The sequence below is a fragment of the Oncorhynchus kisutch genome, linkage group LG30 (assembly GCF_002021735.2).
Source record: "Oncorhynchus kisutch isolate 150728-3 linkage group LG30, Okis_V2, whole genome shotgun sequence".
Lineage (NCBI taxonomy): Eukaryota > Metazoa > Chordata > Actinopteri > Salmoniformes > Salmonidae > Oncorhynchus > Oncorhynchus kisutch.
The window spans coordinates 45,238,757-45,254,808 of NC_034203.2; the positions used below are offsets into that span (position 1 = coordinate 45,238,757).

Consider the following 16,052-nt stretch of genomic DNA (forward strand, 5'->3'; position numbering starts at 1 on the left):
GCTTCCCGAAACGTTTGACCCAAGTTAAACAATTTAAATCAATGCTACCAAATACTAATTGAGTGTTTGTACAATTCTGACCCACTGGGAATGTGATGAAAGAAATAAAAGCTGAAATAAATCATTTTCTCTAGTATTTATTCTGACATTTCACATTCTTAAAATTAACTGGTGATCCTAACTGACCTAAGACATGGAATTTTTACTATGATTATATGTCAGGAATTGTGAAAGACTGAGTTTAAATGTTTTTGGCTAAATTGTATGTACTGCAAGCTTTCGACTTCAACTGTAAATATACGTTTAAGGAACACAGGCACAAACCACTTTTTGGTCAGATATAGTATAGCATTCATAAGGATGTAGTTTGAAGGATGAGTATATATAACAGAGAGTTAGGGTCAGAGTTGGGGTCAGAGTTAGGGTCAAAGTTAGGGTTAGGGTCAGAGTTAGGGTTAGGGTCAGAGTTAGGGTCAGAGTTAGGTTTAGGGTCAGGGTAAGGGAGGGCTAGAATCGCTACGAATATGTGAGCCTCCATACTTTGTTCCTAAATCGCTGTCTGTACCTTCTCCCCAACACTGCCTCCAGGTACTTCTTCATAGCCATCTGTTTCCTGTAGCGACTGTAGCCGTCTGTGAAGATGCCATCTGAGTGACGCTTTGATAACGGCTCCGATTCATCCTCCATTCGACTCTCCTCACTGCATTGACATGGGACAACATATTAATACAGCATGGTACTACATAACACTCTCCTCAAATAAACACATAAACATCATATTACTACGTCATACTATATGTCATATTAGTATATAGATCCTACTAAATAGATCTTACTACATACAGTAGATCCTACTACATACACTAGATCCTACTGTACTACATAGATCCTACTACATACAGTAGATCCTACTGTACTATATAGATCCTCCTACACACAGTAGATCCTACTACATACAGTAAATCCAACTACATAAATCCTACAACACACAGTAGATCCTACTACATAGATCCTACTACATACTGTAGATCCTACTACATAGATCCTACTACATACAGTAGATCCTACTACATACAGTAGATCCTACTACATAGATCCTACTACATACAGTAGACCCTACTACATACAGTAGATCCTATTACATAGATTCTACTATATACAGTAGATCCTACTACATATATCCTACTACATACTATAGATCCTACTACATAGATCCTACCACATAGATCCTACTCCATATATCCTATAATCATACAGTAGATCCTACTACATACTGTAGATCCTACTACATAGAGCCTACTACATACAGTAGATCCTACTACAAACTCTAGATCCTACTACATAATGTAGATCCTACTACATAGATCGTACTACATACAGTAGGTCCTACAACATACTGTAGATCCTACTACATACAGTAGATCCTACTACATACTGTAGATCCTACTACATACTGTAGATCCTACTACATAGATCCTACTACATACTGTAGATCCTACTACATAGATCCTACTACATACAGTAGATCCTACTACATACAGTAGATCCTACTACATACAGTAGACCCTACTACATACAGTAGATCCTACTACATAGATCCTACTACATACAGTAGATCCTACTACATACTGTAGATCCTACTACATAGATCCTACTACAAACAGTAGAACCTACTACATTAGATCCTACTACATACCGTAGATCCTACTACATACAGTAGATCCTACTACATAGATCCTACTACATACAGTAGATCCTACTACATACTGTAGATCATACTACATAGATCCTACTACATACTGTAGATCCTACTACATACTGTAGATCCTACTACATAGATCCTACTACATACAGTAGATCCTTCTACATAGATCCTACTGCATACAGTATATCCTACTACATTAGATCCTACTACATACTGTAGATCCTACTACATACAGTAGATCCTACTACATAGATCCTACTACATACAGTAGATCCTACTACATACTGTAGATCCTACTACATAGATCCTACTACATACTCTAGATCCTACTACAAACAGTAGATCCTACTACATACTGTAGATCCTACTACATAGATCCTACTACATACTGTATATCCCATTACATACTGTAGATCCTACTACATATATCCTACTACATACAGTAGATCCTACTACATAGATCCTACTACATACAGTAGATCCTACTACATACTGTAGATCCTTCTACATAGATCCTACTACATACAGTAGATCCTGCTACATACAGTCGATCCTACTGCATAGATCCTACTACATACTGTAGATCCTCCTACCACACAGGTCATACTACTGTAGGCTATACAGGTATCATCATCAGAGCAGTGAATAACAGGTTCATACAGGTATCATCAGAGCAGTGAATAAAAGGTCCCAACAGGCATCATCATCAGAGCAGTGAATAACAGGTCTCTTACCCTACAGGTATCATCATCAGTGCAGTGAGATACTGCCTCGCTGTCAGCTGGCCCAGAATCTCCCTCAATGTTCTAGCTACCACCTCCTCCGCACGTCTCTCTGTTCTGAGACAACACAACAACACAGAGACATGTTAAAATCAGAACTTGACACACCAACACAACCCTAGACACGTTATAATCAGAACTCCTATGCAACACAATCGACAAATAAGAATCAGAACCCCAACACAACACCAGACATGTTAGAATCAGAACCCAGACACAACAACACAACCCTAGACACATTACAATCAGAACCCTTACATAACAACACAACCCTAGACACATACGAATCAGAACCACAACACAACAACACAACCCTAGACACATTACAATCAGAAACCCGGCACAACACAACAACACAATGCTAGAAACATCAGAATGCTTTTTGGGCAGAAATGCCTTCTCGAACATGTGAACTTTCATGTGCTAGCTAACTAGCTAGCTATATGTCTTAAACTACAGTGTACTGTTAGCTGGCTAGCTCCGTAGCTAGCGTTATTATTCAGATCCCAGAGCCGTTTGCTTTTCCTGTTAGAAGTCGGAAGTTTACATACACTTAGGTTGGAGTCATTAAAACCCATTTTCAACCACTCCACAAATGTCTTGTGAACAAACTATAGTTTTGGCAAGTCGGTTAGGACATCTACTTTGTGTATGACACAAGTAATCTTTCCAACAATTGTTTACAGACAGATTATTTCATGTATAATATCACAATTCCAGTGGGTCAGAAGTTTACATACACTAAGTTGACTGTGCCTTTAAACAGGTTGGAAGATTCCAGAAAATGATGTCATGCTTTAGAAGCTTCTGATCAGCTAATTTTAAAAAAACATTTTTTTTTTTACCTAGACAAGTCAGTTAAGAACAAATTCTTATTTTCAATGACGGCCTAGGAACAGTGGGTTAACTGCCTGTTCAGGAGCAGAATGACAGATTTGTACCTTGTCAGCTCGGGGATTTGAACTTGCAACCTTCCAGTTACTAGTCCAACACTCTAACCACTAGGCTACCCCAAATGACATCATTTGAGTCAATTGGAGGTGTACCTGTGGATGTATTTCAAGGCCTACCTTCAAACTCAGTGCCTCTTTGCTTGACATCATGGGAAAATCAAAAGAAATCAGCCAGGACCTCAGAAAAAACTGTAGACCTCCACAAGTCTGGTTCATCCTGGGCAGCAATTTCCAAATGCCTGAGGGTACCACGTTCATCTGTACAAACAATAGTACACAAGTATAAACACTATGGGACTACACAGTTGTCATACCACTCAGGAAGGAGACGCATTCTGTCTCCTGGAGATGAACGTACTTTGGTGCGAAAAGTGCAAATCAATCCCAGAACAACAGCAAAGGACCTTGTGAAGATGCTGGATGAAACAGGTACAAAAGTATCTATATCCACAGTAAAATGAGTCCTATATCGACATATCCTGAAAGGCCGCTCAGCAAGGAAGAAGCCACTGCTCCAAAACCACCATAAAAAAGCCAGACTATGGTTTGCAACTGCACATGAGGACAAAGATTGTGCGTTTTTGAGAAATGTCCTCTGGTCTGATGAAACAAAAATAGAACTGTTTGGCCACAATGACGAAGAACACCATCCCAACCGTGAAGCACGGGGGTGGCAGCATCATGTTATAGGGGTGCTTTGCTGCAGGAGGGACTGGTGCCCTTCACAAAATAGATGGCATCATGAGGCAGGAAAATTACGTGGATATATTGAAGCAACATCTCATGCATCAGTCAGGAAGTTAAAGCTTGGTCACAAATGGGTCTTCCAAATGGACAATGACCCCAAGCATACTTCCAAAGTTGTGGCAAAATGGCTTAAGGACAACAAAGTCAAAGTATTGGAGTGGCCATCACAAAGCCCTGACCTCAATCCCATAGAAAATTTGTGGGCAGAACTGAAAAAGCGTGTGCGAGCAAGGAGGCCTACAAACCTGACTCAGTTACACCAGTTCTGCCAGGAGGAATGGGCCAGAATTCACCCAACTTATTGTGGGAAGCTTGTGGAAGGCTTCCCGAAACATTTGACCCAAGTTAAACAATTTAAAGGCAATGCTACCAAATACTAATTGAGTGTATGTTAACTTCTGACCCACTGGGAATGTGATGAAAGAAATCAAATCTGAAATAAATAATTCTCTCTGCTATTATTCTGACATTTCACATTATTAAAATAAAGTGGTGATCCTAACTGACCTAAGACAGGGAATTTTTACTAGGATTAAATGTCAGGAACTGTGAAAAACTGAGTTTAAACGTATTTGGCTAAGGTGTGTGTAAACTTCCGACTTCAACTGTAGCTAAGTTTAACCTGTTTGGTTAGCCCCCAGCATTGTAGCATTGTTTGCACTTTGTTCATTGTTGTTTAACTAGCTAACGTTAGCTGGCTGGCTTGTTAGCTGAGGTTACGCAACACTTGTACAACTCCCGTTGAACATGTCCGGTGTCAGTAAATGTCTGCAAAAAAGCTAAAATAAATTGTTGCCAGCAGAGTTTGTGTGGCTGTTTTCATGTTATCCATATGTAAACAAATCATCGGTCAGAGTGCTCCGAAAGCGAAACGAGATGAGTGGGGCTAAAGATTAATAAGAGGCTGTGAATGATGCTGAATCGGTGTAGACAAAGCAGAGCTCTTGACTAGATACCAAAACATTCAAAGGAGATTTTCTCAAAAGTGAGTATAAAAGTTGATCAACTTTCAAAGCAGAATTGCTTTCACATTGTTCCTCAAATGCAGTGTATGATCTAAAGCCAACATCTAATTTGGCCGCTTTTCCTTCCAGTTCTCCGCTGCCTGTGACTGGAACGAATTGCAAAAATCGCTGAAGTTGGAGACTTTTATTTCCCTCACCAACTTTAAACATCTGCTATCTGAGCAGCTAACTGATCGCTGCAGCTGTACATAGTCCATCTGTAAATTGCCCATCCAATTTATCTACCTCATCCCCATACTGTTTTTATTTATTTACTTTTCTGCTCTTTTGCACACCAGTATCTCTACTTGCACATGATCATCTGATAATGTATCACTCCAGTGTTAATCTGCTAAATTGTAATTATTTGCTCTTATGGCCTATTTATTGCCTACCTCCTCATGCCTTTTGCACACAATGTATATAGACAATTTATTTCCTACTGTGTTATTGACTTGTTTATTGTTTACTCCATGTGTAACTCTGTGTTGTTGTCTGTTCACACTGCTATGCTTTATCTTGGCCAGGTCGCAGTTGTAAATGATAACTTGTTCTCAACTAGCCTACCTGGTTAAATAAAGGTGAAATAAAAAATAAAAAAATTGTAGCTCTGAGTCTCTACTTTTATCTAATGTAAAAAACACCATTTCACATTTTGCTACATAAGACCAAATCCAGGTGGTGGGTCACAAATAAGCAAAATCGAAAAGGTATCAGTAATGAGGTTACGCTCGTCATTCTTCTGTAGAATCATAATTCAGTTCTCTACCCTTTCTCTGTCGGGTACTTCAATGTGTAAACGTCATCTAAAGAAGGCAGGCTTCGTATCGATATCTGATCGTTGTCAAAAGATATGTCTGTTAACATATTCCCCTCCTCTTCATACACTTCATTTTCTAGTCTGGAATGACAAAAACAATGGTGTAAATAACCTACTGGTAAACACATTAAAACACATTCTGTAAACATGAAAGAAAACAACAAACGTAGGCTATAACATAAAATATGTATATTTTTTATTTCACCTTTATTTAACCAGGTAGGCTAGTTGAGAACAAGTTCTCATTTACAACTGTGACCTGGCCAAGATAAAGCAAAGCAGTGCAACACAAACAACAACAGAGTTACACATGGAATAAACAAACATACAGTCAATAATACAATAGAAAATGTCTATATACAGTGTGTGCAAATGAGGTAGGATAAGGGAGGTAAGGCAATAAATAGGCTATAGTGGCGAAATAATTACAATGTAGCATTAACACTGGAGTGATAAATGTGCAGATGATGATGTGCAGGTAGAGCTATCTCTGCAGTAGATTGCAACTCCACTCCCTTTGGCAGTTCTATCTTGATGGAAAATGTTATAGTTAGGGATGGAAATTACAGGGTTTTTGGTGATCTTCCTAAGCCAGGATTCAGACACGGCTAGGGCATCAGGGCATCAGGGTTAGCGGAGTGTGCTAAAGCAGTGAATGAAACACATTTAGGCTTCTGATGTTAAACTCCTTAGGGCTAGGGGGCAGTATCCTGAATTTCTGCCTGTCTGACATGCTCAAAGTAAACTTACTGTTAAGGGAATTTTTATCAATGATGACTAATTATGTATACATTTCAATCAGGACTGACTAATCCGAATACTATTATGTTACTGTACATGTATGAATTTTCTCTCTTGCTCCCAGTATTGAATATAATGTAGTCAAGAGTTTGGAACAATGACGGTCTGTTCCTTGATACAAATGAATGAACTATCTCCAGATGGCAGGGACGGACTATCTCCAGACTGTCTAGAATGCTTATCTACACTGACTGACCTTGGCTCTAGGCGAGGAGGGAAGGCTTGAGATCTATAGAGCCTTTCTACCAGTGTCAAGAAGAGACGGAACATTTAGAAAACGCTGACGTCATTTTCAGTTCATAACCTGTGGTAAAATGTGTATGAACTCAGTACTCTCTTGATAAAGGCTGTTACTTGACTTTTAAGACCGGGGCTCTGTCCATTCTTATAAAATAAGGGTCTTACAAAGCCTTATGCATTGACAGAGTGTTTAATTTTGATTGGGAATTAAAACAGAGGAATTAAATTCCTTCAACACTTACTCAGGCCCGGAAGCTGGTATATGCATATAATATGGTAATGTGGTAATGGTAGTATTGGATGGAAAACACTCTGAAGTTTCTAAAACTGTTAAAATAATGTCTGTGGCTATAACAGAACTGATATGGCAAGCGAAAATCAGAAGAAAATCCGCCCAGAATTAGTTTTCTTTTCAGCTCCCAGGCTCTTATTTGATAAATCTAATGAAACCCCTATGTCCGTCACCCAAATTGCAATTCTTATGGCTTCCACTAGATGTCAAAAGTCTTTATTCGAGGTTTCAGGTTTCTAATTTGAAAAATGAACAAGTATTTTTAGTTTCAGTGAGCTGACCACCTGGATCAAATCAGTCTTTCGGCGCACACTTGCAAATTTGGCTATCCTATTGAACATACTTCTTTCCGTGTAAAATATTATAGTTTATTTACACTTTAGAGTACCCAAGGATCAAATAGAAACATCGTTTGACTTATTTGGATGAAGTTTAGTGGTAGCTTTTTGGACTCTTGTATGCATGTTAAAAGAGTGCCAACTAAACTGATATTTGAGGATATATTTTCAATTTTATCGAAAAAACGACCATTCATATTGTAGCTGGGACCCTTGGGATTGCAAACAGAGGAAGATCTTCAAATGTAAGTGATTTATTTAATCGCTATTTGTGATTTTGTTAAGCCTGTGCTTGTTGAAAAAATATTTTGATGTGGGGCACTGTCCTCAGATAATCGCATGGTATGCTTTCGCCATTCGACAACGCAATTGGATTAACTAGAAGTTAAGCTTTTAAATTATATAAGACACTTGTATGTCCATGAATGTTTAATATTACGATTTAAAAAAAAATATTTTGGCACTCTCCAATTTCACCGGATGTGGTTGGCTTCTATCCCGTTAGCGGGACACCGAGCCCCAAGAGTTTTAACCTCAGAAGGTTACGGCTAAAAGCTATAAGAACTGGTTGTCTAGTGCATTGGGGGCAGAGAATAAAATGAGCAGATTTCTGTGCGTGTTAGAATAGATTCAGGGCATAATGTACAGACAATGGTATGGTAGGATGTGAGTGGAGGTAAACCTAGGTGTTGAGTAACAGTGAGCGGTTTCGTCTCTGGAGGCACCAGTTAAGCCAGGTGAGGTCTCCGCATGTATGTGGGGTGGGACAAAAGAGCTATCTAAGTCATTTTGAGCAGGACTGAGGGATCTACAGTGAAATAAAACAATAAGAACTAGCCAAGACAGCACTAGACATGGCATATTGACATTAGAGAGAGGCATAAAGCAATCACAGGTGTTGATCAGGAGAGCTAAGACAACAACGGGTAAAGGGTGATGAATGGGCAGAGCGAGTCAGTTAGGTACATACAGGACCTGAGTTTGAGGTTGGGGCCAACAGGTTAACAAAATGAGGTACCATGTTATTGAAACAGTCCAGGGGACATCAGCTATGTAGCCGAGTGATTATAGGGTCAAAAGAGCAGCAATAGGTGAGTCGGGATGCCATTCGGTAGTCACTACTACGCTAGGCGAGAAGGGGACACACCGTTCAGAAAAGCTAGCGGGCCGGGGCTAATAGATGGCTCTTCGGCGACATCGTAACAGAATAGCCTGTTGAGACCACATCAGGCGATCACGTCGGCAGTCCAGTCGTGATGGATCGGCGGGGCTTCGTGTCGACAATAAAGGGTCCAGGCTAATTGGCAAAGGAGGTAAGCCCAAGAATTAGCTGGTATATGGACCTAGCTCGAAGATAGCTCAAGGCTAGCTGGTGCCTGCTTCGTGACAGTGGCGTTAGCCACTCGCTTGCAGCTAGCTAGCTGTGGTGATCCGGTGTTATGATCCAGAGCGGCAGGAATCCAGTGATATGATAGAGAGAATTCCGATATGCTCTGGGTTGATATTGCGCTGTGCAGACTGGCAGGTGTTGTGCGAGCTAAGGCTGGCTGGTGACCGAGGAAAAAGGTGAAGACCGCTAGCCGTGGCTAACAAAGACCAGTAGCTAGTTAGCTCCTGATGGAAGTTCCAGTTATAAGGAATAAAAATAGCAGATCCGTACCACATTGGGTGAGACGGGTTGCAGGAAAGTATATTTATTTCATAGATAGAATGTGAGATTAAGATATATACGAAAAAGACCGGCTATTTACACGGGATAAGACACGAGATAAGATAAATACACACGTCCTACTGTTACGCCATCTTGCCATCTTGGATTTCAAAATAACACAATAGATCTTGTAAAAGACAATACAAATAAAAAACAACTTTTTTTGTACCATCATCTTTGAAATGCAAGAGAAAGGCCATAATGTATTATTCCAGACCAGGTGTAATTTTGATTTTGGCCACTAGATGGCAGCAGCGTATGTGCAAAGTTTTAGACTGATCCAATGAACGATTATATTTATGCTAAAATGTTTGTATCAAGACTGCCCAAATGTGCATCATTTGTTTATTAATAACTTTTCATGTTCAAAATTGTGCACTCTCCTCAAACAATAGCATGGTATTATTTCACTGTAATAGCTACTGTAAATTGGAGTCTTGAAGCTAGGAGGCACTATTTTTATTTTGGGAAAAATAACGTTCCCAAAGTAAACGGCCTATTTCTCAGGACCAGATGCTAGAATATGCAAATAATTGACAGCTTAGGATAGAATACACACAAAAGTTTCCAAAACTGTGAAAATATTGTCTGTGAGTTTAACAGAACTGATATTGCAGGCGAAAGCCTGAGAAAAATCCAATCAGGAAGTGACTCTTATTTTGAAACCCCTGTCTTTCTATGCATCCCTATTGCCCATTGAAAGGGATATCAACCAGATTCCTTTTTCTGTGGCTTCCCTAAGGTGTCTAAAGCCTTTAGACGTAGTTTCAGGTCATTATTTTGAAGAATGAGTGTAAACGTCCACATTGCGTAAGTGGTCAGTTGTTGGCTCTCAGTGTGATTTTTGGGCAAAACAGAGAGGTAGCCATTTTTCCTCCCGGTCCTAGTGAAAAGCCAACTGTCCCGGTTGATATATAATCCAATAGATATTTGAAAAACACCTTGAGGATTGATTATAAAAAACGTTTGCCATGTTTCTGTCGATATTATGGATATAATTAGGATTTTTTTTCTGCGTTGTCGTGACCGCTATTTCCGGTGGATTCCTGGGCATAACGCATCAAACTAGCGGAGGTATTTGGATATAAAACATATCTTTATGGAACAAAAGGAACATTTGCTGTCTAACTGGGAGTCTCGTGAGTGAAAACATCCGAAGATCATCAAAGGTAAACGATTAATTTGATTGCTTTTCTGATTTTCGTGACCAAGTTACCTGCCGCTAGGTGTACATAATGTTTTGTTAGTATATCGATAAACTTACACAAACGCTTGCATTGTTTTTCGCTGTAAAGCATAATTTCAAAATCTGAGACGACAGGGTGATTAACAAAAGGCTAAGCTGTGTTTCGCTATATTTCACTTGTGATTTCATGAATATGAATATTTTCTAGTAAGATTATTTGACCGTTGCGCTATGCTATTTAACGTAGTTGATGACAATTATCCAGGATCTGGGGTGGGTGGTTCCAAGAGGTTTTAACAAGAATTTAAGCTTTCTGCCAATATCAGATATGTCTATGTCCTTGAAAGTTTTCTTGTTACTTACAACCTCATGCTAATCGCATTAGCCTACATTAACTCAACCGTCCCGTGGACAGGACACTGATCCTGAAGAAGTTTTAAAGCTTGTTGTTAGCTAGCTAATGTTAGCTGAGGTCAGATGGCTGGCTTGCTATCTAAAATGAACTTCCATTTATGAACTGTGTACCGTTAGTAATGTTTTGTCAGAATGCTATTCTGCGTTGCTAGTTGTAGCCTAATGTTAACTAGCTAACATTAAACTTATTTGGTTAACTTTATCTAGCTATGACAATCGGTTTGTATTGCTAGTACTCAATGGATTGAGCTATGGTTCAATATTTAACTAGCTACACTTTTTAACAAAGACCCCAAGTTAAATCTTCCTGTTAGCTAGATAACATTAGCTGATTTTATTTTATTTTATTTTTTATTTCACCTTTATTTAACCAGGTAGGCTAGTTGAGAACAAGTTCTCATTTGCAACTGCGACCTGGCCAAGATAAAGCATAGCAGTGTGAGCAGACAACAAAGAGTTACACATGGAGTAAACAATTAACAAGTCAATAACACAGTAGAAACCAAAGGGGGAGTCTATATACAATGTGTGCAAAAGGCATGAGGAGGTAGGCAAATAATTACAATTTTGCAGATTAACACTGGAGTGATGAATGATCAGATGGTCATGTACAGGTAGAGATATTGGTGTGCAAAAGAGCAGAAAAGTAAATAAATAAAAACAGTATGGGGATGAGGTAGGTGAGAAAGGGTGGGCTATTTACCAATAGACTATGTACAGCTGCAGCGATCGGTTAGCCGCTCAGATAGCTGATGTTTGAAGTTGGTGAGGGAGATAAAAGTCTCCAACTTCAGCGATTTTTGCAATTCGTTCCAGTCACAGGCAGCAGAGTACTGGAACGAAAGGCGGCCAAATGAGGTGTTGGCTTTAGGGATGATCAGTGAGATACACCTGCTGGAGCGCGTGCTACGGATGGGTGTTGCCATCGTGACCAGTGAGCTGAGATAAGGCGGAGCTTTACCTAGCATGGACTTGTAGATGACCTGGAGCCAGTGGGTCTGGCGACGAATATGTAGCGAGGGCCAGCCGACTAGAGCATACAAGTCGCAGTGATGGGTGGTATAAGGTGCTTTAGTGACGAAACGGATGGCACTGTGATAGACTGCATCCAGTTTGCTGAGTAGAGTGTTGGAAGCCATTTTGTAGATGACATCGCCGAAGTCGAGGATCGGTAGGATAGTCAGTTTTACTAGGGTAAGCTTGGCGGCGTGAGTGAAGGAGGCTTTGTTGCGGAATAGAAAGCCGACTCTTGATTTGATTTTCGATTGGAGATGTTTGATATGAGTCTGGAAGGAGAGTTTGCAGTCTAGCCAGACACCTAGGTACTTATAGACGTCCACATATTCTAGGTCGGAACCATCCAGGGTGGTGATGCTAGTCGGGCATGCGGGTGCAGGCAGCGACCGGTTGAAAAGCATGCATTTGGTTTTACTAGCGTTTAAGAGCAGTTGGAGGCCACGGAAGGAGTGTTGTATGGCATTGAAGCTTGTTTGGAGGTTAGATAGCACAGTGTCCAAAGACGGGCCGAAGGTATATAGAATGGTGTCGTCTGCGTAGAGGTGGATCAGGGAATCGCCCGCAGCAAGAGCAACATCATTGATATACACAGAGAAAAGAGTCGGCCCGAGAATTGAACCCTGTGGCACCCCCATAGAGACTGCCAGAGGACCAGACAGCATGCCCTCCGATTTGACGCACTGAACTCTGTCTGCAAAGTAATTGGTGAACCAGGCAAGGCAGTCATCCGAAAAACCGAGGCTCCTGAGTCTGCCGATAAGAATATGGTGATTGACAGAGTCGAAAGCCTTGGCAAGGTCGATGAAGACGGCTGCACAGTACTGTCTTTTATCGATGGCGGTTATGATATCGTTGAGTACCTTGAGTGTGGCTGAGGTGCACCCATTACCGGCTCGGAAACCAGATTGCACAGCGGAGAAGGTGCGGTGGGATTCGAGATGGTCAGTGACCTGTTTGTTGACTTGGCTTTCGAAGACCTTAGATAGGCAGGGCAGGATGGATATAGGTCTGTAACAGTTTGGGTCCAGGGTGTCTCCCCCTTTGAAGAGGGGGATGACTGCGGCAGCTTTCCAATCCTTGGGGATCTCAGACGATATGAAAGAGAGGTTGAACAGGCTGGTAATAGGGGTTGCGACAATGGTGGCAGATAGTTTCAGAAATAGAGGGTCCAGATTGTCAAGCCCAGCTGATTTGTACGGGTCCAGGTTTTGCAGCTCTTTCAGAACATCTGCTATCTGGATTTGGTTAAAGGAGAACCTGGAGAGGCTTGGGCGAGGAGCTGCGGGGGGGGCGGAGCTGTTGGCCGAGGTTGAAGTAGCCAGGCGGAAGGCATGGCCAGCCGTTGAGAAATGCTTATTGAAGTTTTCGATAATCATGGATTTATCAGTGGTGACCGTGTTACCTAGCCTCAGTGCAGTGGGCAGCTGGGAGGAGGTGCTCTTGTTCTCCATGGACTTCACGGTGTCCCAGAACTTTTTGGAGTTGGAGCTACAGGATGCAAACTTCTGCCTGAAGAAGCTGGCCTTAGCTTTCCTGACTGACTGCGTGATGGTAGATGGCTGGCTGGCTAGCTAACCTTACGTGTATGAAGTGTGTAGTGATATCTCAGAATGCCATTTCATATCTATTGTATAATAATGCTAAAATATTTGTATCTGTAATTTGTCTTTCAGCATCAGTAGAACACGCCTGACTCTCCTCCACCAGTCATACAAGGAAAATGGTCTAACCCTCTGCAGGTACATATTAGAATTGTGCAACAGCAGAGCATAAGTGATTTGGCCCATCATTGTAACACTGAGTTAATTAGTTAAGTTATTGTTATAAAAGGTTATATTCCAATGTTATTTAATGTTTATTTATATTCCATTCCAATATTATATTCCAATGCTTTTTTTAAATGAATTAAAAACAACCATTGAAAACCTTTTGCTCCTGAATTTAATTTTAAAGACCGCTGGGATTTAAAATCTTGCATTGTTCAAATTATATTTAGTGCAATTGTACATAATGGATTGTATGGAAAAGGAACAATAAACAAAGACAAAGAAAATGAATGTGCAGGTGGGTTAAAAAGAGGGACTTTACATCAAATCTCCTCATAGTGAGGATATTAATGGTGACATGGGCAAAACAATTTCCCCCCATATTTTGTTTCAATCATCAAAGAAGACAACTAGACTTAGCTTTAGCTTTTAAGTATTACTTACTAAATAAAACTGATTAAATGGGGGGGGGGGGGGGCAGTTACCCCTGAAAACGGCCCTTTCCTAATAGCAACATTCCATTTATTTCCCTTTATAGTTTATTCACCAAAGCATGACCTTCATCCACATACCAATTTGTTTTCCAAATGTTGCTTTTTTGTGTCAGCAGTTAAACATTGTTCTTAAGGTTAGTTACCCCCTAGTACCCTACTAACCTATCGTTTTCGTGTCCAAACAATGACAATACTGTGTTTCTGTCAGCTAATATTAATACATATATTTTTATATAGTGCTTTCATTACAAAGAATCTCAAAGACCCTGTAAAAACAAACAAAACAATGTAGAGATCTGGCTGGTCTTAGGCAATGGTCTTCCAAGGCTTCAGATGACAAGGTGTTGTTCAGCCACGTGGTTCAGAAAGGCAGCAATTTATTGTTCCGTCGAAACTTCATTTAGTAATGTGGATTTAAAATAATAATATCTAATTAACTACATTTTGAAAGATTTATTCACACACATTCATTATTATAACAGTAAGGTCAATAATAAGGTTATTAATTCCACCATAATTTGAAACTCTAAGCTATAAGGACTGTCTGACAACTGCAAAATAATTGATTGAAATATGCAGGTAAATTGTGGATAACTCTGATAAATATAATAAATGTTGATGGAGCCTTGGCTCTCACTTTGGATTTCCCCAAGGCTCTGCCCATGGCTCTGCCCTCGGCTCTCCCCTCTCCCCACAGCTCTTCCCTTGGCTCTCCCCATGGATCTCCCCTCTCCCCACAGCTCTGCCCTTGGCGCTCCCCTCTCCCCACAGCTCTCCCCTCGGCTCTCCCCATGGCTCTGCCCACGGCTCTCCTGATGGCTCTCCCCATGGCTCTCCCCTCTCCCCTCGGCTCTCCCCATGGCTCTGCCCTCTCCCCTCGGCTCTCCCCTTTCCCCTCGGCTCTACCCACGGCTCTGCCCTCTCCCCTCGGTTCTCCCCTCGGTTCTCCCCTCTCCCCTCGGCTCTCCCCTTTCCCCTCGGCTCTCCCCTCTCCCCTCGGCTCTCCCCATGGCTCTCCCCTCTCCCCTCGGCTCTCCCCATGGCTCCCCCGCGCCCCGTCTTCATCCCAGGCAGGGCTATGCTCCTGCAGGTTTCATTCATACCTCTCATTTTATTCAGGGTGTCATGATGTAGTACATCTACTATACTATCTACTGTTTCTCTAATGTAATACGGGTTCTATTGTCCTGTCTGGACGGGACCTCTGTCTATTTCAACAAACTCACACCAGCTGACGTTACACACGTTCAAGTCTATCAGTCAAAATAAAGACCTATGAAAAATATTATATAGATCAAATATGATTTGCAATCATTTTAGCCTATTCCATAACAAACATTTAAAATGGTGTTATAAAATACATAAACTATAATAGCCTGTGCTATTCTGCATAAAAATGTCCATATAATATTCCAATATTGAACGCTGATTCCTGTTGATAAAAACACTGTTTAATTTAGCTTTGATTCATAAATCTTGATAAAGAATAGAGATGGCTTCACTCTGAGATTAACCCCGATCAGAACTAATATCTATTTTAAATAGGAATGAATAACCAACCTGATCTTGGGATACCTGAGTCCTATAGACGAGCAGTAGATTCTGTAGTGCATTAGGATGGCGCAGACCAACAGCAATAGAGTGGCTCTATGACACCGTGCCATTCTAGAAGGGAAAAACACACTAACTGTTCATATATAACTGGTAAAACAAACTATTATATACTGTACACAAATTGCTAAATTAAACAAGTAAAAATAGAACCGCACAAAAACATATTAA

General features: G+C 40.7%; 1 protein-coding gene across 2 annotated transcripts; it reads right to left on the reverse strand.

Moving 5' to 3' along the window:
* Window positions 1-215: 215 nt before the first annotated feature.
* Window positions 216-15,934, reverse strand: adcyap1b (adenylate cyclase activating polypeptide 1b). 2 transcript variants are annotated; one of them, XM_031809896.1, is made up of 4 exons: window positions 15,831-15,934; window positions 5,961-6,092; window positions 2,440-2,544; window positions 216-700 (listed from the first exon to the last, which is right to left on the reverse strand). In XM_031809896.1, the coding sequence occupies exons 1-4, from the start codon at window positions 15,932-15,934 to the stop codon at window positions 517-519; spliced, it is 525 nt and encodes a 174-aa protein (XP_031665756.1). In that variant the 3' UTR covers window positions 216-516. The 2 variants fall into 2 exon arrangements, with proteins under 2 accessions (XP_031665756.1, XP_031665758.1); XM_031809898.1 differs by lacking the exon at window positions 2,440-2,544.
* Window positions 15,935-16,052: the final 118 nt, after the last annotated feature.

Coding starts and splice junctions, on each gene's coding strand:
- adcyap1b (XM_031809896.1), bottom strand. CDS start 15,934: ATGGCACGGTGTCATAGAGCCACTCTATTGCTGTTGGTCTGCGCCATC. Junction 2,545..5,960: donor AAGTACCCGACAGAGAAAGG/GTAGAGAACTGA, acceptor GTGTTGTCTCAG/AACAGAGAGACGTGCGGAGG. Junction 701..2,439: donor CTGATGATGATACCTGTAGG/GTAAGAGACCTG, acceptor ATGTCAATGCAG/TGAGGAGAGTCGAATGGAGG.